Genomic DNA, 20,738 nt, shown 5'->3' with positions numbered 1-20,738 from the left:
ACGAGCTGAAAGCAGAAGCTGGCAGAAGTGAGCTCCGCTACAGTATATTACGGTTTGTGAAGGCCACAAATACACTTAGACAATAATGGTGTTTAGGCAATGTATTGTAAGTCAAGGTTTTAGATGTTATCTGGTTTGGCTACACGTTTGGTGCAAGGATAAGGCATTTACCATATAGATTCAGTACGGGACGGCGACGACATATGAACGCTCTGGCAACCAGCTGCAAGAGAAATCTCGAGGGTGACTGTGAGGCTGAGGGACCCGTTGCGCGTATGCGCTGTCTGCATTGTTTGCCCGTTCATTCGCCTTGTGGTTACTTGCCACCTGTTGTAGTATTTTGTACTATTTGGCGTGCTTTGGAGAAACGTGGCCACTGGACGTACTTTGTAACCAGAACGCCCGCACAGGGCCCTGATTGAAAGTAGACAAGACTAACAGCGGGTACTACTGTGGGCCATTTGCGCAGGTAAGCTCCGTTTTGTTTCTTTGGCTCACACGCATTAATACTAGCACCAGAAGTTCACCAATTTCCCGCCCGGTACTTGATAGCACCAGCCCATAAACTGAAGTCAACAAAATTCAACGTTGGGAAACTGTCTTAACTTGTGTGATCGCGTAGCATGTTTTTCTAGTGCTTGCTGGTAGCGTCATGCCATTCACGTCTACTTGCCTTCGGCGACGCACGCTTCTCTAGAGGCGTCCTTAGTATAGCTTTCGGGCAGGAAAAAAAGTCGGCGCTGATCAAATTGTTTACGCTAGCCTTCGCATCAAGGTCAACCGCGTACCCATGCAGTGTCTTGGCAGGCCTGCACTTCACGAGAGGAATCGGTGCGAACTACACACAGCGCTACAGGTGACGATGTTCTGACGTGCTCGCAGGCTGCTGTGCGAAGGGACGCCATGAACTTCGGGGCTTGGTTTCCTGCTGTGGCGAACCTTTTGTTTGTATGGGCACCCGTCCATGCTCACATATATGAAGGTAAATAGTGAGTCATTTATTTTGAATGATTTCACTCTGGGTCAATCAGCGCTCAATTAATGCAGGAACGTTTACTTTTCACCGTGGTGCTACAGTTCTGCATAACTTGCCTAGCCGTGCTCCTCTATTGACTTGCTTTTTCTACTCCACTGCCAGGCTTTACTGGAATTTGCTGCCCTTGTCCAATATGCAGGTGTATATGTTCACTGTACTGTTAATAGCGCTACCAACTGCGCTCATCGGCTGTAACGAAGTAGTACAGTTCTCCAGGCTTTGATTGAACAAAACACCCGCAGTATTTTCTTTGCCATTTAGTTGTTGCTGATTGGCTAGCTCGAATACCCAACTTTGTGTACTCTGAGAAACCCTTCTCCTGTGCACGGCCAGTATTTTTTTCTTCCTTTTTTTCTAGGATCTTTTTCAGCAACTGTATTATTTTCTTTACAGGGCCAAATGGAATAATTAAATTGCATAGTCTTGCACAATTTATTTTTTCTTGAATAGCGTTGCTGTCAATTCCAAAAGATGGATTGTGTGGGCTGCAAACAGATTGTTTCAGATCTTCATTAACTAATTTGTTATTCTGTCACACTCTATTGACTCGCTTGTTCCCTCTTAGTTCCCCCATTTACATGCATTGTGGCCTGCATTGTGGACTGCATTGTGGCCCACTGGTCAGCAATACATTATATCCTCTACGTGTGTCATTACTGACTGGTGGATCACGCCGTTCTCCCACTTTTTCATGCTTCAAAATTATGGTGCAGCCACCTTTCTTGGTGATATTTGGTGCTCTCTCCTGGAAGATGTTAAACTACCTTTGGCATTTATCTCATCCTTTCAGCGGTAACTAAAGTATGCTAGACTGTCAGAAAACAAATGGAGGAAAATAAATTTCTACTTTTGACAGCCTTAGAGACACAATATTTCTAAAGATAAAATGGAAGTGATGCTCGATCAGCTGATTTACACTGTGTGTAAAGGTCCAACCTAAAAATCATACTCAGATTATTGCTCATGTTCGGTCACTTCTCACCTTCCTCTTAGGTGCAGAATTTAAACATGACAAGCACATAAACGTTTTGCCGAGGCAGCCTCTGTGAAAGGTCATCACTTCCTTCACTTCTCAGTGGTGTATTTGGGCTACAGCTGGTTCTTATGGGTGCATACGAGCCAGCATCAACTTTTGCATGCCTTTCTATCAGCCTTTCCCAGCACGTGGATTCACTTCTTCCTGCATTTGCCCTAGCTGCTCTTGGAACAAATGCCAAATAGTAAATGAGCCACTTGTTCTCAGAATTTTAGAATAGGCTACTTGTTTTTTTCGACTGTGCAACAAATATTTCATATATTGACCATGGTGTTACCTGTAATGAGGTCTATGGCCACCTTTTGGTACCACTTCACTCTGTTTTGAAAGTGGTTGCAATATGATAACACTTATTCATTATCGTAAATTTCGTTCTACGCCTTTCTTGGCTGCATTATAGCAGAGATCAGCTTGAAGTTTCTTGATAATTGCACCGTCCCTCTTTTTCTTATTGGTTTCGTAAAACAGTGTCATTCATTGTGAGACATGAGCATCAAAACTGGCCTTTAAAAAATTCACTTTGGTACTTTTACATAATCTTTTAATTGAAAATTGATTGCACTGCCTTTTGCAAACTTTGCTTTTGTTACACATTTTGGCAGCCCTTTTCTTTTGGACTGAACTGGGAAGCTATTCTCGCGGTGTACAATACGTGGACATGTCCAATTCACCGGAGCGGGTCAAGTTAAGCAAAAAAAGGGGAGGGGGGGGGATGTCGTAACAGTGACATAATGGCCGCTTGACCACATCAGACCACCAAACCCGCCAGCACATTCCTAGCGTAAAAAGAAACTAATTGGATGAAATGTAGAGTAACAGGACTCACAAACTTAAAAAGTCTGAACGTGCGTATGAACGTGTTGAGATGTTTGAAGAGCGATACAGAGAGTGCATACAGGCCTTTCAGGGGCGTCAGGTGAATGGCCACGTTAAACCTAATTCAAGGGCTAATGTAATTAGAGTCCATGCACGGCCTTAGCGATGTGCGTGTAAAAGCGGATCTCTTGGGGCAGCATTCATTGTGGTAAAACGCATTCAGTCTTTTTCATTTGCGTGGAGAGTTGTGAAAGCTGCATTGCGTCAAAATGACGTTGCGGAAGAAAAAGCGGAAACAGGCGACGCGCTGCTCACGAGCTCCAGCCAATCAGGGGAGGCCAAATGGGACATGTCTATGGACATGTCTATTTCTTTTAATATGAATATACACCAACTCGCCCAACTTTCTATTCTGTTATGTCTATGAATTGGACACCACGAGAGTAGCTCCCCTCTACTGCATGTAAATGTAATATATTTCAGCAGACAAAGTTTCTTGCTCCTGTTTTCTGCATGTCCAAGTTGCTTGCTTTTTTGGATAAAATTTAAACTTTCAGTGTCTGCCCTTCTTAAGAGCTTGACTTCATAATATTATCTGCCTGTCTCAGCCACCTTGTGAACCACTGAGAATTGCTGCAGGAATTAACTAGAGGGGACTATGGCACTGCGATGGTACAGCCACCATGAGAATGATGGGTAGTACACAGTTGCCTAGTCTTTGTGCTTGCCGCTTTGTTTATTGCTGTATTTTGGTTTTGTTTCAAATAAAAGGATGGACCGTTGTGAACTTTGTGACGTGATTTCAATTGGTGAGCCATAACGGTTTAGGTGGTGAAGTGCGACTTCTGAACAATTGCTGATTGTAGTACTAAGCGGCTCCTGGTCAGCTTGAAGCCAAATGGAGCCTTAAAAGAACAAAGGCTAGACAAATTGGTGTACTACCCATCATTCCAATGCTGGCTGAAGCGCCGTGCATTGCAGCTCCCATAGACACTAGCACCAGAGTTCCCTCTAGTGTAGTTATAGAAAACCCTATGGCTTTCACCACTTTGTGCCAGTGTTGCCAACAAAATTTCTCTAAAGTACCCTATGCCAAGGTCAGTATTACCTTACTCTACCTTACGCATTTTTTTTCATTACTATACGTTTTACCATTTGCCTAAAAATAGAGCCATGCGACAATAATAGTGTACAGGCTACATACACTGTGCGACATGCAGATGTACTGTGATGCTGAGTCATGTTGCGACTCCGGGTCCAGCGGGTCCAGCAGAGAGAGAGAGAGATCTCGATCGGCTGAGGTTTGCAGCCACAGTCTGGAGAGATCAGTGCTGACATACGGTCTGGTGAAGACTGTCCCTGATGTAGTGTACACCACCTGCTTCATTTTTGGCTCAACAGACATCACATATGCATATGAAAACAGGACCACTCACCCGGCGAGCGCCAGATTATATCAAACCCCACCAGGCAACTTTCTCCTTTTACAAACATTTAAAAGAAGTACATTAGTTATTCTGAGTTTTTCTCCTACGTTTGGGTGAAACAATAACAACATGGGAAGCACACCCAACCTGAAACCCTAGATAGCAGTGTCTTCAATGTATCCACCATGCGTTCAATGAAATATAAAACACAAAACAAAAAGAACCTAATCAATACTTCTCGTATAGGTAAGAAATTAAAATATGGTAGGAAAAACTAGGGGGGAATTATGATAATATGGGTTTTTGAAGGCCCTCAACAAGTCCCCCGCCCCTCTCCCGAAGGAAATTTCTGGCTATAGGCCTGCCGCACAAAGAATGCAACTGTTTTCATTGAAGCGGAGTTACGAGTTGGGCAAGTTGGTGAATGTTTATTCAAAGAATAATTGACTGCACAACGGGTTAGATATTGACAGAAGAAAAGGACACTGCACCAAACTCGCAAATAAATTTATTTTGGAAGATAAAAGAAAATATATACAAATCAATGAGTCGCCAAACCTGTGTGTTTGTTCACACGTGTTACAACACAACATGATTTATGTCTTGTCTAACAGGTAATTATATTTTTCATCTAGAAGATTGATTGATAGAAGACTTATGCACTTGTTATTGGATCTAATAAAAAAAGACTATTTCACACATGTGCTGATCAACATGTCTATATTTCGTAGTGGTTTTCTGCAAGTTGAGAACACATCCTCAAGATATGCAATGAGTTACCAAATGAGATGTGACTGCAGCACCGAAAAGCGTCCGCTCATGCTTTCGTAAGCGTATATTTAAGAAACGCCTCGTTTGGCCTACATGTTCTCAGTCGTAAGACAGTGAAATGGCATAAACCATGCCTGTTGGTCAAGGCACATATCTGTGGACATGATTGAGGACACATTTGTTCCCTTTCCCTTGCTTCTGACACTCTCCATCCAGAGATATGTGCCTTACGCTACTGGCAAACCAAAAATGGCAGGAAGATGGAAGCTTGCGACGGAAAAAAAAAAAACAAAAAAATCTGTAAACAGAGGTTGTGTCGAGCTGATGTTTCGATAAGTGGACTTGTCTTGCTCAAGTTTAGAACAGAACTGATTTCTTTAGCAGTAGCGTGTCTACGTTTTGTACCTTCCTTCATCCTATCCTAACAAACGAGTAGTAGAGGGGAACAGTGGATATGTGGTTGTGGAAGAGAAGGGGAGGGGTCGCAAATGAAAAGGAAAGAAGGAAGTGGTGTGGAGGTGAGGATGTACACGTTTCACTGAGTCACGGTTGTCAGAAGATAACAATAATAGGTGAAATTCTAAGACGGCGGGCTTAACTCTCAGTGGTTTTCTTTATGTATGTACCATACTGAGTGAATTCAAGAGCCCCCTTTAAAAGTCAATGAGGATGGCGATTTGGGCTTGTTGGTATGGTAGCATGATAATATATGGTAGCGTAGACAAAGGACACTGACAAAAGAAGGCACAGCGCTGTGTTGTCTTGAATGTCTTTTTTTGTCTGTGTCCTTTGTCTGCACTACCATATATTATCAGGCCCCTTTAGAAGCATTAATACCGGCTGGTTGGAGTATATTGAACTTCTGAATATTTATTACTATATATTTTCTGTCTCTTGAGCACCAGAACTTTTACTGAAGTATATAAAGTTTGAGATTGTTGAAGTTGTGTTCTGCTACATTAAAATGCTGTGCCACTGCTTTCGGTAATCTTTGCCGTGTCCGCACAATGACCGTTCAATCTAACATTAACATGCTGTCCTGTGTCACCAATGTACCATTTATGACAATATGAACATTCGATTATGTAGATAACGTTTGCACTAGTGCAGGTAAAACTAGATTTTAAATGGTAGACATAATCGCTTGCGATGCATTTAACTATTACGTCATCTTGAAGGTGTTTGCAAGTCTTGAATCTTGGACAGGAGCAAGGTGTTACTTGGGCAGTATAATGCAGGTTTACTTTTGCATGCACTACACGACCTTTTGTACTTCGGGAAACAGTTTTCTAAGGCTCTCGTTGCTTGCCAGCATTGGATAATACTTATGAAGGATATTTGTTTGGGAGCGCATTTGAGTATTTGGTTATAAATGCTGGCGGCTGGTTCGTTCCTTTTGCTAGAGTTGTTTTGCTATCTAGTTTACATGCTTCGTTGTAGACCTTGTTTAGGGCATCTTGCAGGTAATTTCTTTCAACTAGTGTTTCCTTTAGGTTGCTCAAGTGGTGAACGTATGCACCGTCGCCGCTATAGATCCTCCACCGCGTTCACCACTTGAGCACCACTTGATTGGGAAGTGCCCTCATAGCATTCTCATGTGCCACATAATGTCTTTCAAACTATGAGGTATGTTCTACAGTATTTTGTCTTTGAAAGAGCCACTAAAGATAAAATTTTCGCTTGTATTAGAACTGACATTGCACATTGCAGGAACATTTATATGAGCCATTGTGACCTAAATAATAAACAAAAAATATTTTGAAATTCATGACGTCACAGCATTCAAGCTTAACCTCGGTTAACTGTTTGAAAAGGTTGCATAATCAGAGAAGCCTTGTAATACAGACTGTGTTGGCAGATGTAGAAAGAACTTTTATTGTAACTCCATTTGGCCTTGTTTCCTGAATTCTATTGTTTTTGTCTCAAACCTGTCTAATCACAGTAATGGCCACATAGCACTTTATGTGGAATGTTACGACCTGAAATGTGCCTTATGAAGTTGCAATAATTTTTTGTTTTTTTTTCAGATAACTTGGGAGGGCAAATTTCACTTCTCGGACCCCTGGTGTGCTTTGCCGTATTTATAGCCATCTGTGCTTGCTTTTGCCGAGAGTGTCGGCGCCGGGAAGCCATGCTGGCATCCACGACAGCCGTCCCAGTTGACCCCTTTCGCACTTCAGGCCCTGTTCCTTATGGGCCCGCTGTAGCAGGTGCACGGCCAGCACCTATGGCTCAGCCTGTGCATCCACCTTACAGTCCACCTTACAGCCAGCCACCAGCACCCTCCCAGACCCAGCCGCCCCCACCAGGCTTCCTTGGCTACCCATATGGTAGCATGCCCCAGGAGCCACCTCCACCATATGAGTACAAGTGATTACAGTGTGCTGGACCGAATGACACAAGGACTATGGCTTAGAGAAGATGCGCCTGTGGTCTACACCTCAGCTCCTGCTAGCCTTATTATGCCCCCACAATGCTTGTTGGTGCTTACGTAGGTTGTACGCTCGGCCTGTGACACTCTGTGATGGCATCGAGACGAGGCAGTGGCTCGTAATATATGCTCTGGGAGGTCTCTGTATCTGTGTGACACAGAGCGGATAGCCAATACCAACATTGTATCTGTGGCACAACAGGCTGAGTGTCAATGTACTTGAGATTACTTTGGCAATCGGTGTTTTGCTACTTAAGGCATTACATGTGTTCTTTCTTTTAAGGGCGCATGGTACTAAATACCCAAGGTATGACTTATCTTGGAAAAAACATAGCAGAGACTAGTTATTTCGAGGTGCTGATCTCAAAGTGCGGCACTTTCACTGGTGTCTTGTGAGGCACTGTTAAAACTCAGGATTGTAATGCTGCTCTTACATAAAATGCAGTGCTTGAACAAGAAGCCATGGTATTGCTGTTCAAGTGAATATTCTTACGTGCCTGCCTTAATTATATATATATATATATATACCATAAATGCCATTTTTCCTATGTTAAACTGTTACCGTTACATGTAGTGATGCCTGCATGTTAAAGTACTTCGAGTAAATTTTTGTAATTTTTTATGTCAGAAACTCCTAATTTTGAGAAGAGGCATGTGACCGTTTTTTTTTTGTTTTTTTTTTTTTTTTGAAGTATGGTTGTGTAAGGAATATGGTGCTATAGCATCATTTTTCACATGTATAAGTTGCTCTCTTTAGCTGTCCACTGGCTGGATCCAGTGCTCAGCAATATTGTTGTCAAAACATTTTAATGAAATGGCACAATCAAGAAAATTTTGCACAAAGTCTATCTTCACTGAGATTATATTGTGACATTACACTGTGGTAAATTGTGTCATAGACTGGAACTAGTGGTGCTTGCACTAGTTCATTGGAGCTTATATATCACATTTTGTTGTCCAGACAATAAAATTGTTTTAGTAAATTTCACAAGCTCTTCACATGATGAAGGCTCACTCAGTCTACTTCATTTCAATATTTTGTGTGCTTGTACTTTCTGCATGTTGATTTACCCTACACCAAGATGCACAAGTCCATTTCTGCTGCTGTTTTTGTGCATATTCAAGAATACTGCCCTTGATATGCAGCACCAAATACATTTTGTATTTGATGTATAATGCCATCCATAAAAATATGCGGCATTATTCAATTCAGCATATATTCAGCTTGCTTGTCTTGTTGATCCCTCTTCGTAGCTTGTTGTGGTATGTTGAATTATGTTGGCAATGGCAGACACAAATGGGTTGTTTAAATAAATTTACCTGCACTTTTTTTTTCACTAATTCACTGCGCAGTTTAAACCATGTGCAATGCAATTTGGAAGAGCAGCCAACATGTAACACCAGAGTCCTATTAAGCAAGGCCTTCAGGGAACGAATGCATAAGTTCTATTGTGATGCAGGTCTTCCTTGTTAGCATCTAAAGCCATTTGTTACTGATTTCCAGCATGTGCTGATGTTTTCATACCAAATCAAGTTTAGTCATCTTTCATTATTCAAAGAAACAAAACAATAGGTGCTGTCACAAAAAGCTACTACAATGCTTGCTGAGGCAATGGCCCCTTTTGGGTAGAACAGCAGTAGGCAGTGAATATGACAAATAATAACAACATGGAAGAGATTTCAAAGGTACACAAGATTTATTAATACGTATTAGCAGAAACTGTAGAACATTTGTGTAGCAGGATATAACAAAGAAAATAAAACCCAAGTGTGAAATAGTTTTGACTAGGTGAAAAAGAAAAAAAAACAATCGGGTAACCTATTGCGAACCTTGAAAGTATGTATACAAATAAGGGGTCTAATAATATTAACATTTTGACTTTTTGTGTGTGTGTGTGTGTGTGTGTGTGTGTGTGTGTGTGTGTGTGTGTGTGTGTGTGTGTGTGTGTGTGTGTGTGTTGCAGAGCTCTTTCAGTAATAACTTTTCACTGTCGATGCCACTTATTTTCTGCAACTGGTTTAACAATGATGGTAGCTGGTAAGGAACCATTTGCTTCCCATAGTTTGTGCAACATCATGCCGCATCCCACTTTTTTGGGTTGCGGGTGCTGTATGCTACTGTAATTGTTTGAAGTTGGCTACATTTTGCAAGGCATTGTCTTGGTTTTTTGTGCATTGTTTGTAATAACGATATAGGCAATATTCATATAGTGATGGAACTCTTGACATTATGCAATTAGGCAACTGATTCAGCTTTATGTGACAAATAGGGCACCTTGCAAGTTACTCTAATAATTCGCTTTTGTAATAGAAATAATTTTATGATATTTGCATTTGTGGTTGTGCCCCAAACAAGGGCACCATAGTTGAGAGTAGAAGAGAAAAGCGAGCTGTAGAGGAGTATATTTACTGTAACCGAAAACGTTGCTCTGTTTCGCTACAAAAGTCCCATACTATGAAGGTGTTTCAACTAGGAAGTCATTGTTAGCATCCCATGACAGTGTTGTGGAGAAATATATGCCTAGGGTTTTAAAAGAATCAACGTATTCAACTGATGTACCATTAGTAAGAAGCAGATACGTCAGACACTCCTTACGAAGAGGGTGAAACATCAAGGCTTTCATTTATGCAATATTCAACCCCAGGTGATTATCTATGGACCATTCCTGAGTTAACGTAAATTATTGGAGATGCGCATTTTTTTTTTTTTTCAGATTCATATTTGCCACGGCAAAATTGATGTTGGATTTCGCCAGCACTGTGAAATCAAGTTTTTGATGTTGGTACTCAAGCTGGTGAGAATGAAAATATTTGGATACCTCGCCATTGCAAAGAGTTTTCAGGAAACTGAATTCGGATCTTGCTCAAGGGCTACGTATGTAAGGATACGAGCTTCTTTCATGGACGTGGCTGCCTCAGTAGCCATGGCTCACAATAATCGCCTACTGCTTCGTTGGTGTAGGACATTACATCCCAACAGCCAGGAAGTTTGCCTGTATCTTCACTTCACATGTTTAAGCAAATGCCAAAGTGCAGAAGTTTCTGAATTCACGAATAGCAGGTGAATAAAAAAAATTGCAGGACTCTCAACCTTTGCCTTTAAGAGTTTAACGCAATAGCGATATCCTGTTCCTAGTGCGTACTTTAAACACTTAGTTCATGAAATCTTTTCGAACTTGCTATGCACCCACTATGTGGCCTTCAAGTACGCTGTAATGTGTGTGCTTTTTGTAGTGGGTGACGGGCTTCAAACCATGAAGTCATTAGGGAGTTTTCAAATAGGGGCCCCAAAGCCCTTTTCGTGTAGACGCTTTGGGTCAAGCAGGAGCAAATAATTCTCGAATAGGGTCTGCGGCGCTTTGTACACTCCCCTTATTCTGTGTCGCACAGTCTTGGCCAAGAGCCGTCACGTTTGTCTGGCCCAAATCTTTTGGGGCAGGCTTTGGGGCTCCCGCTAAATTCGAGAAATAGCGTCCCCAACCCAAAACCCAAACGCGTTTTGGTCTCACGCATGCGCAGTGGCCTCGATGCTGTTTCTTTAGGGCCCCTATTTGAAAACTCCCTATTATGATAATCACACATTCTGACGTCGATAGCAATGTATACTTGCACCACGCATCATTACTGCAATATTTCATGGTGTATTGTGAAGCATGTATATAGGAGTACAGAACGCGTTTGTTTGTACGGCATGCAATTTATTTTCACTGCATTTCCAAGTGCGCGAAGTTACTTTCACTGTATTCGTAAGCAGACGCGTGGCTGTGTGGAGAACATCTGCTTGCCACGTAAACGACCAGGGCTCGATCCCCATTCAGACCAAAACGACTCAGGTTCGATCCCCAGTCTGGCCTAGGGTTTTTTTTTTTTTTCTTGCATTGCTGTCGATTTTAGGTTATGCTTAAGATGGTGATTTTTCGCTCTTAGACCGGTCAGTCATGGACGCGCGTGATTATCGTATGTCTGAATCATTGCCAGGCTTGGGGGGGGAGGGACAGTGTTGTCAGGCTGTCGATAAATTTGGCGAAGAAATGTGCCACTGTAGTTGTGCCTTCTCCATGAGGGCTCTGTGTTGTCCGCGGTGCATTTTGCGAGTGCGTGTACGACGTTGGCCGCTTTAATTAACGGAAGGAACGGCGCGTTGCAGAAGTCGGGGCGCATTCTTTTGCTGTGTGCGCAGCCGTGCAATTAAGAGGTCGGTCTCGATCGTGCCTCGGAATTTGGGGAATCAGCGCGCAACGACGCGTATGAGCACACGCTCAAGGAGAACTGAATTTGTACGTTCAATGTACGTCGGACTCGTGTCGTCTCCATAGCTGTGCGTACCTTGTCGACTAGGCAAAAAGACGCGTTTTCTGGGGAAACTGAATGGAGTGGCAGCAGGTTAATTAAAACGGCCTGCACTCGCGAATAACGTCGCACGCATATGTACTATCGGCGTCACATGAAACACCAACAGAGGAGCACGTGTTTCAAGCAAGCATTAGTATAGTGTTGGCCGTCCAGACATCACCATTTACTGGCGTGCAGATCCGGTTTGGTTGCACTGCGCGATCCCCCTGGAGTGCGTCATCTCCGTTTTTGCCTTAGTTTTCGTATTGTGATACCAAGAGCTTTTGATTGTCTAACTCTCAATTCCTCACTTTTACTTCAGCGTCGCAGTGCAATCAGTGTCTTGGCAAGATAAAACAAAAAGAGAAATTTAATCGGTTTACGGTTGATTTTAAAACGATCGTCATATCTCGTCGCCAGCGCTGCTTCTCCTACACCCTTCTTTCAGAAAAAGACCCGAAAAGGCTTCACTTTAACTGGAAATGCCAAGCGTTTCTTCGGAAGAGAGAGCCCAAATTGTTTCGCTTTACCGGTGCAAAGTGAAACAGCGTGAAATTGTCAGCATTGTGAACCGAGTTTTGTCTACTATAATTAGAATTTGCCAGGCATTCCGTGATTATGGATTCCGTAATGGGAAACCGTTCTACAATACTCGCCTTCTGCTCCAGTAGTTTAACCCCTGTATTTTTGTTATTTTGCTCCTTTCAAATACCATCGCCCCGCCGCGGTGGTCTAGTGGCTAAGGTACTCGGCTGCTGACCCGCAGGGCGCGGGTTCGAATCCCGGCTGCGGCGGCTGCATTTCCGATGGAGGCGGAAATGTTGTAGGCCCGTGTGCTCACATTTGGGTGCACGTTAAAGAACCCCAGGTGGTATAAATTTCCGGAGCCCTCCACTACGGCGTCTCTCATAATCATATAGTGGTTTTGGGACTTTAAACCCCGCATATCAATCAATCCTTTCAAATACCATCACCATACCTCGAACACAAGCAGAAATACTGCGTGCTGCCACACCGGATGTGCGGGCCTGTCTGTGTCAATGACTTGCGGACGGCACGCACTATGCCATTGATAAGGCTTGTGTCACGCGCTCCGCTGTTCGCGTTTCATTTGATGCCGATAGTATCTGCGAAATGCACGGCGGGTGCGTCGTGGATTTCCCCCATTCTGAAACACGATCGAGCACGACCTCTTATAGCTGTGCACACAGCAAAACAACGCGCCCCGACTTGTGCAACACGCCGTTCATTCCGTTAATTAAAACGGCCAACGACGGACACGCACTCACAGAATGCACGCACAAAGCCCTCACGGGGAAGGCACAACTAGAGTGGCACATTGATTTGCCAAATTTGGCGGGAGCCTGGCAACGCTGACCCCTAAATCTGGCAACTGATTTATGCATTGCCAAACAGAATCTTGCCGCTTTCATTTTATTGTTTTAGCGTCTCAACCATTAACTATGCGTTACTCTAACTGTAAACTCCGGCACCAGTCATCATTCTTGCCTGACATTGACCTGCCGCACAACGAAGACACTGTTGTTGGCAGAAATCGCAGTACTCAAATTCGGAACAAGCGCTGCTCCAGATCTCAAGGTGAGCGTGTGGAGGATGTCAGCCACGCACAGAAAAAGTGCAACAGGAAAAGAACGTTTTTGACATTCTTGTGAACGAGGAAGTACGGCATGGCGTTTCTTCTAAATTTCAGTCAGACTGCGAGCGGATTTCAGCGAAGGCACGGTTCAGCTAACGCAACTTGGTGAAAACCCGTGCCGAGTGTTGGGCAGGCGCCTTGCAGTAGGGGAGACTGTGACGGTGTCTGACGGTGATCAACTGGAATTGCTTGCGGAGGAGCTGCCTTATGTAGTTGTGTTCGGGAGGCCATCGTCGGCTGCTGGTGCTGTCGATTTCCCTAGTTGTGACGGAAGCCACTCCTTGAAGCGTAAATTTGATGAAGAGGACATGCCGCTACCGAAAAAGCGTACGTGGAAAACTTCGCTACATAACGTCGTCGTGCGTAATTATCTTTAATATTTTGCAGATGTCTCATCCGACGCTCATGATGAACATGACGACCACGTGAAAGAAGTAGCTCGCAAGTTGAAACACATGCAGAATAGTTATAAAAAGCATCGCAGCTCCGAGAAGTTGACGCAACGAAGTGAAACTGACGTTGCGCGTCAACATGCCAGTCCTGCAGCTCACCCAAACAAGAGTGGATGGACAGAATTGACACAGCATCAAGTCTTGATATTTAATTCAGAAAAACTTGAACACAAACCCAAGGTAAGCTAGAAGGATATGATCTAGCTTCATTTGGGCAATCGAGTGCAGGCTCGACTTACTGTAAACAGCTACTTTGAAAATGCCCATTTTCGTAGCTTGTCTTTGCTCTGCGATGTGTAAAAGTTGATTGTGTATGATGTCTGATTAGTAACCAACCCAAGGTGTGATAGTTTATCCAATACGTCAATCACTTTATTTCTAAATGTCATATCTCAAACTGTCTGTGAATCTGCAAAATTAGCTTTAGTATAATTGTTAATGACTATCTGTACTTATTGCTACGAGATGACGCAAATACTTTATTTATCATTTTTTTTTATTTATTTAATACTGTAAGCCTTTCTCAAGCTCATACAGGGTGGGCGGGCAAATATACGCAGTCGCGTACAAACCAGGCAATATCGCACATAGCGGAAGAAAACAGAATCACAAGATGCTGGTGAAAAGAAAACTTGAACAATGAAAGCACAAAATCATGGGCACGTCACAAAACATCATCGAGGTATCAGCATGTGGTACAGTGATCAGTGTGTTTGGAAGCGCTCACAAACATAAAAAAACAAAGGTTGCTTTTACTCTTCATAAAACAGGCTTTCTACATTCCGAACAAATGCATCTGCGGAGGAAAGATTAACGCATTCACGTGGCAGTTTGTTCCACTCTTCCATGGCTGATGGGAAGAATGAATATTTAAAAGTGTCACAGTGTGACATGAATGGTCTGATGCACTTATTATGGTTGGTACAAAGGGAGTGATGGTTTGGTGGCTTTATATAGTTGTCTTTATCTATGTTTAAATCGTTGTGATACAAAAGAAAAAGAAACTTTAAGGAAGAGACACGGCGACAGGCAGCAAGGGTCGGTAAGCACGCCCGCCTCGCAGCTCAGTGACACTGTCATGCCTCGAATACTTAGAATAGATAAAGCAAAGGGCCTTGCGTTGGACAATTTCTAATTTGTTGGAAAGATATTTTTGGTGGGGGTTCCAAACAATGCTGGCGTATTCGAGGATCAGCCTTACGAGAGATTTATATGCTGTCAGTTTTACATTAGAAGGCGCTAATGCAAGTTTTCTACGCAGGAACCCTAGCTGTTGATAGGCTTTTGTGTATGTGCTGCTTATATGTGCATCTCACTTCAGTTTACTTGTAAATGTGACGTCCAGGTATTTAACAGCGTCGTTTTTTTGCAATGTTTGTGCCGACCAAATTGTAACTAAAATGCTGGATTGTTTTTCTGCGAGTTAAGCTAAGGCAAGCTGTTTTCGACACGTTAATTTCCATTCCCCACTCAAGGCACCAACATGCAATATTAGCTAGTGTGGTGTTAAGTCTAAGCTGGTCATCAGTTGCGCAGATAGTGGTGTAAGTCACGCAGTCGTCAGTGAATAATCTCATTTTAACGTTAGACTCAAGGCACATATAGATATCATTAACATATATTAAGAACAAGATGGGTCCTAAAACGGAACCTTGTGGTACTCCGGAAAAAACTTCCAATGAATCAGAGGCTGTGTTGTTTATGGTTACATACTGGCTTCGATTTGATAGATACATTTTTATCCATGCTATTATGTTACTATTAAAACCAATAGACACTAGTTTGTCAATCAATTTACTGTGAGGCACCCTATCAAAAGCTTTGGCAAAGTCTATAAATATGGCGTCGGTTTGCAATTGTGAGTTAATAGTAGTTACGAAGTCATGCGTTATTTCCAAGAGTTGAGTAACGGTAGACAGGTTTTTACGGAATCCTTGTTGTTTTTGCGTGCAATAAGTTGTTATCTTCTAAATAAGTAATTATTGCCTTGTTGATTACATGTTCCAATAATTTACAGCAGCAGCTAGTTATTGAGATAGGCCTGAATGTTTCTATGGACAGCTTGCTCCCGCCTTTATGAATTGGAATTACTTTTGCACACAACCAGTCTGCAGGTAAAGAAGCTGTTAGCAGGGATGCTTTAAAAATTGCTTCAAGAAAGGGACATAGCTGCTCTGCATAGCGTCGAAGGAATACATTTGAAATATTGTCAGGACCCACTGATTTCTTAACATCGATCTGCAACAGCAGGTTTAGGATACCTTCCGTAGTGACGCCATCGGGCATTTGCAAAGGATGCACCGTAGCAACAGGGCTGCTTGGTGCATATCCGTGTGTAAATACCGACTGAAAATACCTACTGAAAGCATTGGAAACGGCCTGCGCGTCATTAACAATAGTACCCTCAATTTCTACTTCAATTGTTGGGTTTTGAGGCCGTGCCAAGAAACGCCAAAATTTGTGTGGCTGATGCGTCATGAAGTGAGATAACGTATGTGAAAAAAAGTTTGTCTTGCATTTCTAATTTCCGCCCGTAAGCTGAGATGCAAGTTCCTTTAAAATGACTGGATTCCTCTTGTTCTTACGCATTCTCTGTACCCTTCTTTTAAGTTGAATAATACGGCGATTGATCCAGGGTGTTTGTCTTCGTGTGCGTTTAAGTTTAGTTGGGATAAAATTTTATTCACAGTACGTAATTATTTTTTTCTGTTTAATCCACATACCATTAACACCCTCACATTCCTCTAGAGAACAAGTCTCTAGTACTGTGTCAAGGTAATCAATAACACAAACATCATTAGCTCTGGTGTAGTCTTTCACTGCTATCCGTGAATTTGTGTCATCGGGTTTGGGGTTTAAGCATTTAAAGTTAAAAGTTATGATTAACATTTTGTGGTCAGATATTCTATCTTCTACAGTGGCTTTACCGGATAGGTTATCGGATAGAAAAGCTAGGTCTAGTATGGAGCGAGTGTTTCCTTGAATTCGGGTTGGTTCCTGGACCAACTGGGACAATGAAAAATTGAACATTAAATTGCATAATAGCTCACTGTTGGTGGTAGTTCCAGTATGTGTTAAGTTTTCCCAGTCAATAGCGAGATTGAAATCTCCAGTAAGTATTAATTTGGTACGGGGGGGTAACCTTATCAACCAGATAGTCATGTACTTATAAAAGGTAATCATCAGAAGCATTTGGCTTTCTGTAGATGCTACCGATCACTACAGGAGCATCGCGAGCAAATATTGTGCACCAAACACTTTCGTGATTCGCAATACCCTTATCTCTATGATATTGCAAGCCACATTTTATTGCAATGGGGACCCCGCCCCCGCGACCGTCACAATCTGACCGAAGTAGGCAGTATGACGAAGGAACAATTTCAAAATCAAGAATGTCTGGGTGCAGCCACGTTTCAGCTATTACGACAATATCATGAGTGTACGAAAATAACAATTCTTCTAGCTTGTCAGTTTTATTAACAATGCTACGGGCATTCAAACATACCAAAGAAAACAGTGTGGCGGCTTTCAGGTGTCACGCGTTGTTTTTTGCACGACCATCGTGACGTGCCCTTCTCAGGTACACTCTTGGATTTTTTGCTTCATCCCATACGTACAAGTCGTCATCTATCTTCAGTTTATCGAATACAAGAGTAACCTTAGCACCATTGTCCCGATCTTCCTTTGCTGATTGCCATAGTTTTTTGCGCAGGTCCCGAACTCATGCGGAAAGTCTTCGGATATCGATATTAATGTTCCCTTCAGTTTGCCGCAATTACAAAGGACTAACATTTTTCCAGAGAAATTGTACAGCTTAAGAATTACTGGCCACTCGCGATTTTGTGTTTTCCTGCCATTTCGGTGCATGCGTTCTACAGATGTAACATTCACCTTGAGTATGTCTTTAAAAATGCCCTTAACAATCCGCTGTTGTAAATCTGCATTTTGTTCATTATCACCCTTTTCCACGCCATAGATTACGTTATTCCGGCGGCTCCTGTTTTCCAAATCTTCTACCTTAACCGATAGTTCTCGCGCCAGTTTATTTGTTTCTACGGTCATCACCTCATGCTCGGCGAGTTTATCCTCGCATTGCTGTAGGCGAGCCAACTCTTTTTTTATGGCTGTTAATCTTTCCTGTACGTTGCCTACCGTAGTTTCTACATGTTTTAAGTTTTCAGAAAGAGCAGTGAGCGTTTTATTGTCTTTGTTTGTTCCTTTAGAATTTTCTTGAGGAGCTGGCTGTTTAAGGTGATTTCGGAACCAGAGTCTGAGCTGGGTCCAGGGTTTAACTCCACATTACCTGATGTTAACAGCAGTAGCCTAGTAACAAGCAAACAATCGCACAATGAAGAAAGCAGACTCTGTGGGCCTGGCTGCACTTCTAAAGTGAGCGAATCGTCTCTAATAGAGCAGACAGAATGTTTGTCACCCACCTGGACGAAAAAGTAGAAATTCATGAGCAACCGCCAAAACACGGTGCTGCCAAGCCCACTGAAAGGCTGCTGAAGATGGCTCCGAGTTTTATGCTGAAGCTCCAAGCGTGTCCGCTAATGTCACTCTGTTGACCGCATGGTAGGGGAGGGGCACTCGAGGCGCTGCTTTCCATGATGGTTCTCCGTCGACGGAGCTGTCCGGCGCAGTCGCGACAATGTTTTCTTGCGGTGGAGAGACTTTCGCCGGGCCAACGACAGAATCCACCCTTATCAGGGCGATCTGGACGAAAAAGTAGAAATTCATGAGCAACCGCCCGAACACGGTGCTGCCAAGCCCACTCCATATTAGTTCTTGAAATAGAAGTGCATTCCTGTGCATGTCCTGTTGTGCACTTCTTTGTCCTCGTCAAAAATAGCGTTGCAACATTTTAAGTAGGAATCGCCAACTAGCACTGTAATTTGTTTTCTGAAGGCTTATTTGTTGCACACTTTTTAGGGACATCCTTTTGTTCATGAATTATTAGTGCAAGGCAATGGTTTTCTGTAAAACCTTTGTGAAGTGCCTTATTCATTCACATCGACCAGTATTAAAAAATGCAGACTTTCAGACGGTGTGTTGTATATGAAAAGTATAAGAACATTGACATTATTCTTGCTCAAATTTAAATATAGTCAATGAGCTAACCTGTCAAAGGCATGTTTAATGCTTTCATTGTGTACTGACTTGTAGCCCTCAGAAAAGCAATACAATTCTGCGTCTCATGTCCTCTGATAAGCATCATTTGATTCTAAAGCATTTAAAACTGACTTCGTTACCAATGGCAACACTTTCGCGCCATTATACATGAACTGGTTTCTTTATTATGGTGCTTAGGCATTAAGCCGCTAAGCACGAAGTTGCATGGTCAAACCCTGGCTGCAACAGATGTGCTTCTAGGGGGTAAAACAAACAAAAAAAAGCCTGTGGACTATAGAGTGGATGCACATTAAAGAATACTACTAATCGAAAAGGAATCCAGACTGCCGTACTGTGGTACAATGGTGTAATCAGATGGTGTTCTTAGTGCTTGAAACCCCAGAAGTATTTTTTCAGCACTTCTTTCCAGTTTTGAAGAGCCTACGTTTTATGGCTCTACAAGTAATAAGACAGGAATACTTGAAGTCGTAGTGTACATTCCATGGCAAAACTGTATGCTTCATCCATTGCCATCGAGAGAGCCTCTAAGAAAGCCTGGTAAAGATAACAGCAACAAGCCTTTAATGCTACTGCAGTCATTGGCGTAAACTCCCAAGAGGTAGTTTTACTTGAGCCTGTTCACCTTCGCTGTCTGAACTTCAGCTCGGTCTGGCAAATCAGTGTCTGCTCTGCATATAGATAGGACACAACACTATGTCATATATATATATATATATATATATATATATATATATATATGACTATTGCATGGTGGTGCTATGCCGGTGATATGTTGAGTCTTGTAGGTTATAAGATTACCTAAACTACTCATAGAATTTGGATTCTGGGTGGGTTAGTTCTCTTTGTTTTTTTTTTTTTTTGGCATCTCCAAGCAATATGAGCAACTCTCTCAGTATTATGTTATTACTGATCATATCGTAAATTATTTACTGTCAGAAATAACCAGAAAGGATTTGCTGGTTGTATACTGCCTGCCAAGTGATACTTATATAGGAATTCTTCTGGGAGTTCTTTGAATGCACTTATGTAAACACTTTTAGCATGGCTTGTAATACGAAATTACACTTGGCTTTTTTGACAAATCCAACTTAGTTTTGTTTTCTTGTTTTATTAGTTGGTAAAAGGACATACCAGAGAGGTGAAAGATGTTATAATTTCTGACCTCCTCACTTTTTAACAGCATTACATGCATGTATCCAATAATGTAGCATAAGCCTCGGCTGAAAAGCACCAGTTGACCTCCCAAGATTTTTACAAAACTGGAAGATACCTTTTTTTTTTCTTCCACGAAACTTTTGTCCATTTATGCAGAACTGACCTCTCCCTATGCTTCGATTAGTTTGTTCATACTGCAGGGTGCTAGCCATCTGACTAGCTCAGAGTTGCTGTTCTGTTCTAGTCAGGTGTTTGGCCTGGGCCAAATACCCAATTCAGGACCCCCCCCCCCCCCTTTTTTTTTCCCCAGCTGGAAATCTGACTTCTTGCTGATTTTGCTGAAAAGTTAAGGCATCAAAAAATTTTGGGTCTGTAAGAGCCACCTCAGCTTCCTTCTAGTTATGGCCCTGTTTTGCTGTATGTAGATGTCTATTAGTGCTTGTACACAATACTGGCTTTACTTTAATATTTGGTGTTTTATTCAACAAAGAA

The 20,738-nt window shown here is 42.4% G+C and overlaps 2 protein-coding genes across 5 annotated transcripts in view; both read left to right on the top strand.

The window, feature by feature from the left end:
• Positions 1 to 250: 250 nt before the first annotated feature.
• Positions 251 to 8,036, top strand: LOC119177093 (uncharacterized). The gene is made up of 3 exons (XM_037428478.2): positions 251 to 469; positions 883 to 982; positions 7,114 to 8,036. Exons 2-3 carry the CDS (start codon positions 904 to 906, stop codon positions 7,458 to 7,460), a joined length of 426 nt encoding a protein of 141 aa, XP_037284375.1. The 5' UTR covers positions 251 to 469; positions 883 to 903; the 3' UTR covers positions 7,461 to 8,036.
• A 5,113-nt stretch (positions 8,037 to 13,149) lies between these two features.
• PNKP (Polynucleotide kinase 3'-phosphatase) overlaps positions 13,150 to 20,738 on the top strand; it is a 57,701-nt gene continuing 50,112 nt past the window's right edge. For 2 of the 4 annotated variants that reach the window (XR_005110535.2, XM_075878094.1), the window contains exons 1-3: positions 13,150 to 13,448; positions 13,561 to 13,833; positions 13,894 to 14,138. Coding sequence is in view for 2 of the 4 variants with exons in the window: in XM_075878094.1 (XP_075734209.1) it covers positions 13,250 to 13,448; positions 13,561 to 13,833; positions 13,894 to 14,138 (717 nt within the window). In the remaining 2 variants the exon portion in view is untranslated. The remainder of the gene's footprint in view (positions 13,449 to 13,560; positions 13,834 to 13,893; positions 14,139 to 20,738) is intronic. The other 2 variants (XR_005110536.2, XM_037428475.2) reach the window with 1 other exon arrangement.

Source organism: Rhipicephalus microplus, chromosome X, assembly GCF_043290135.1.
Source record: "Rhipicephalus microplus isolate Deutch F79 chromosome X, USDA_Rmic, whole genome shotgun sequence".
Classification (NCBI taxonomy): domain Eukaryota; kingdom Metazoa; phylum Arthropoda; class Arachnida; order Ixodida; family Ixodidae; genus Rhipicephalus; species Rhipicephalus microplus.
Note: the sequence above shows the minus strand (reverse complement) of the source record. Positions and strands in the feature narration are given on the sequence as shown.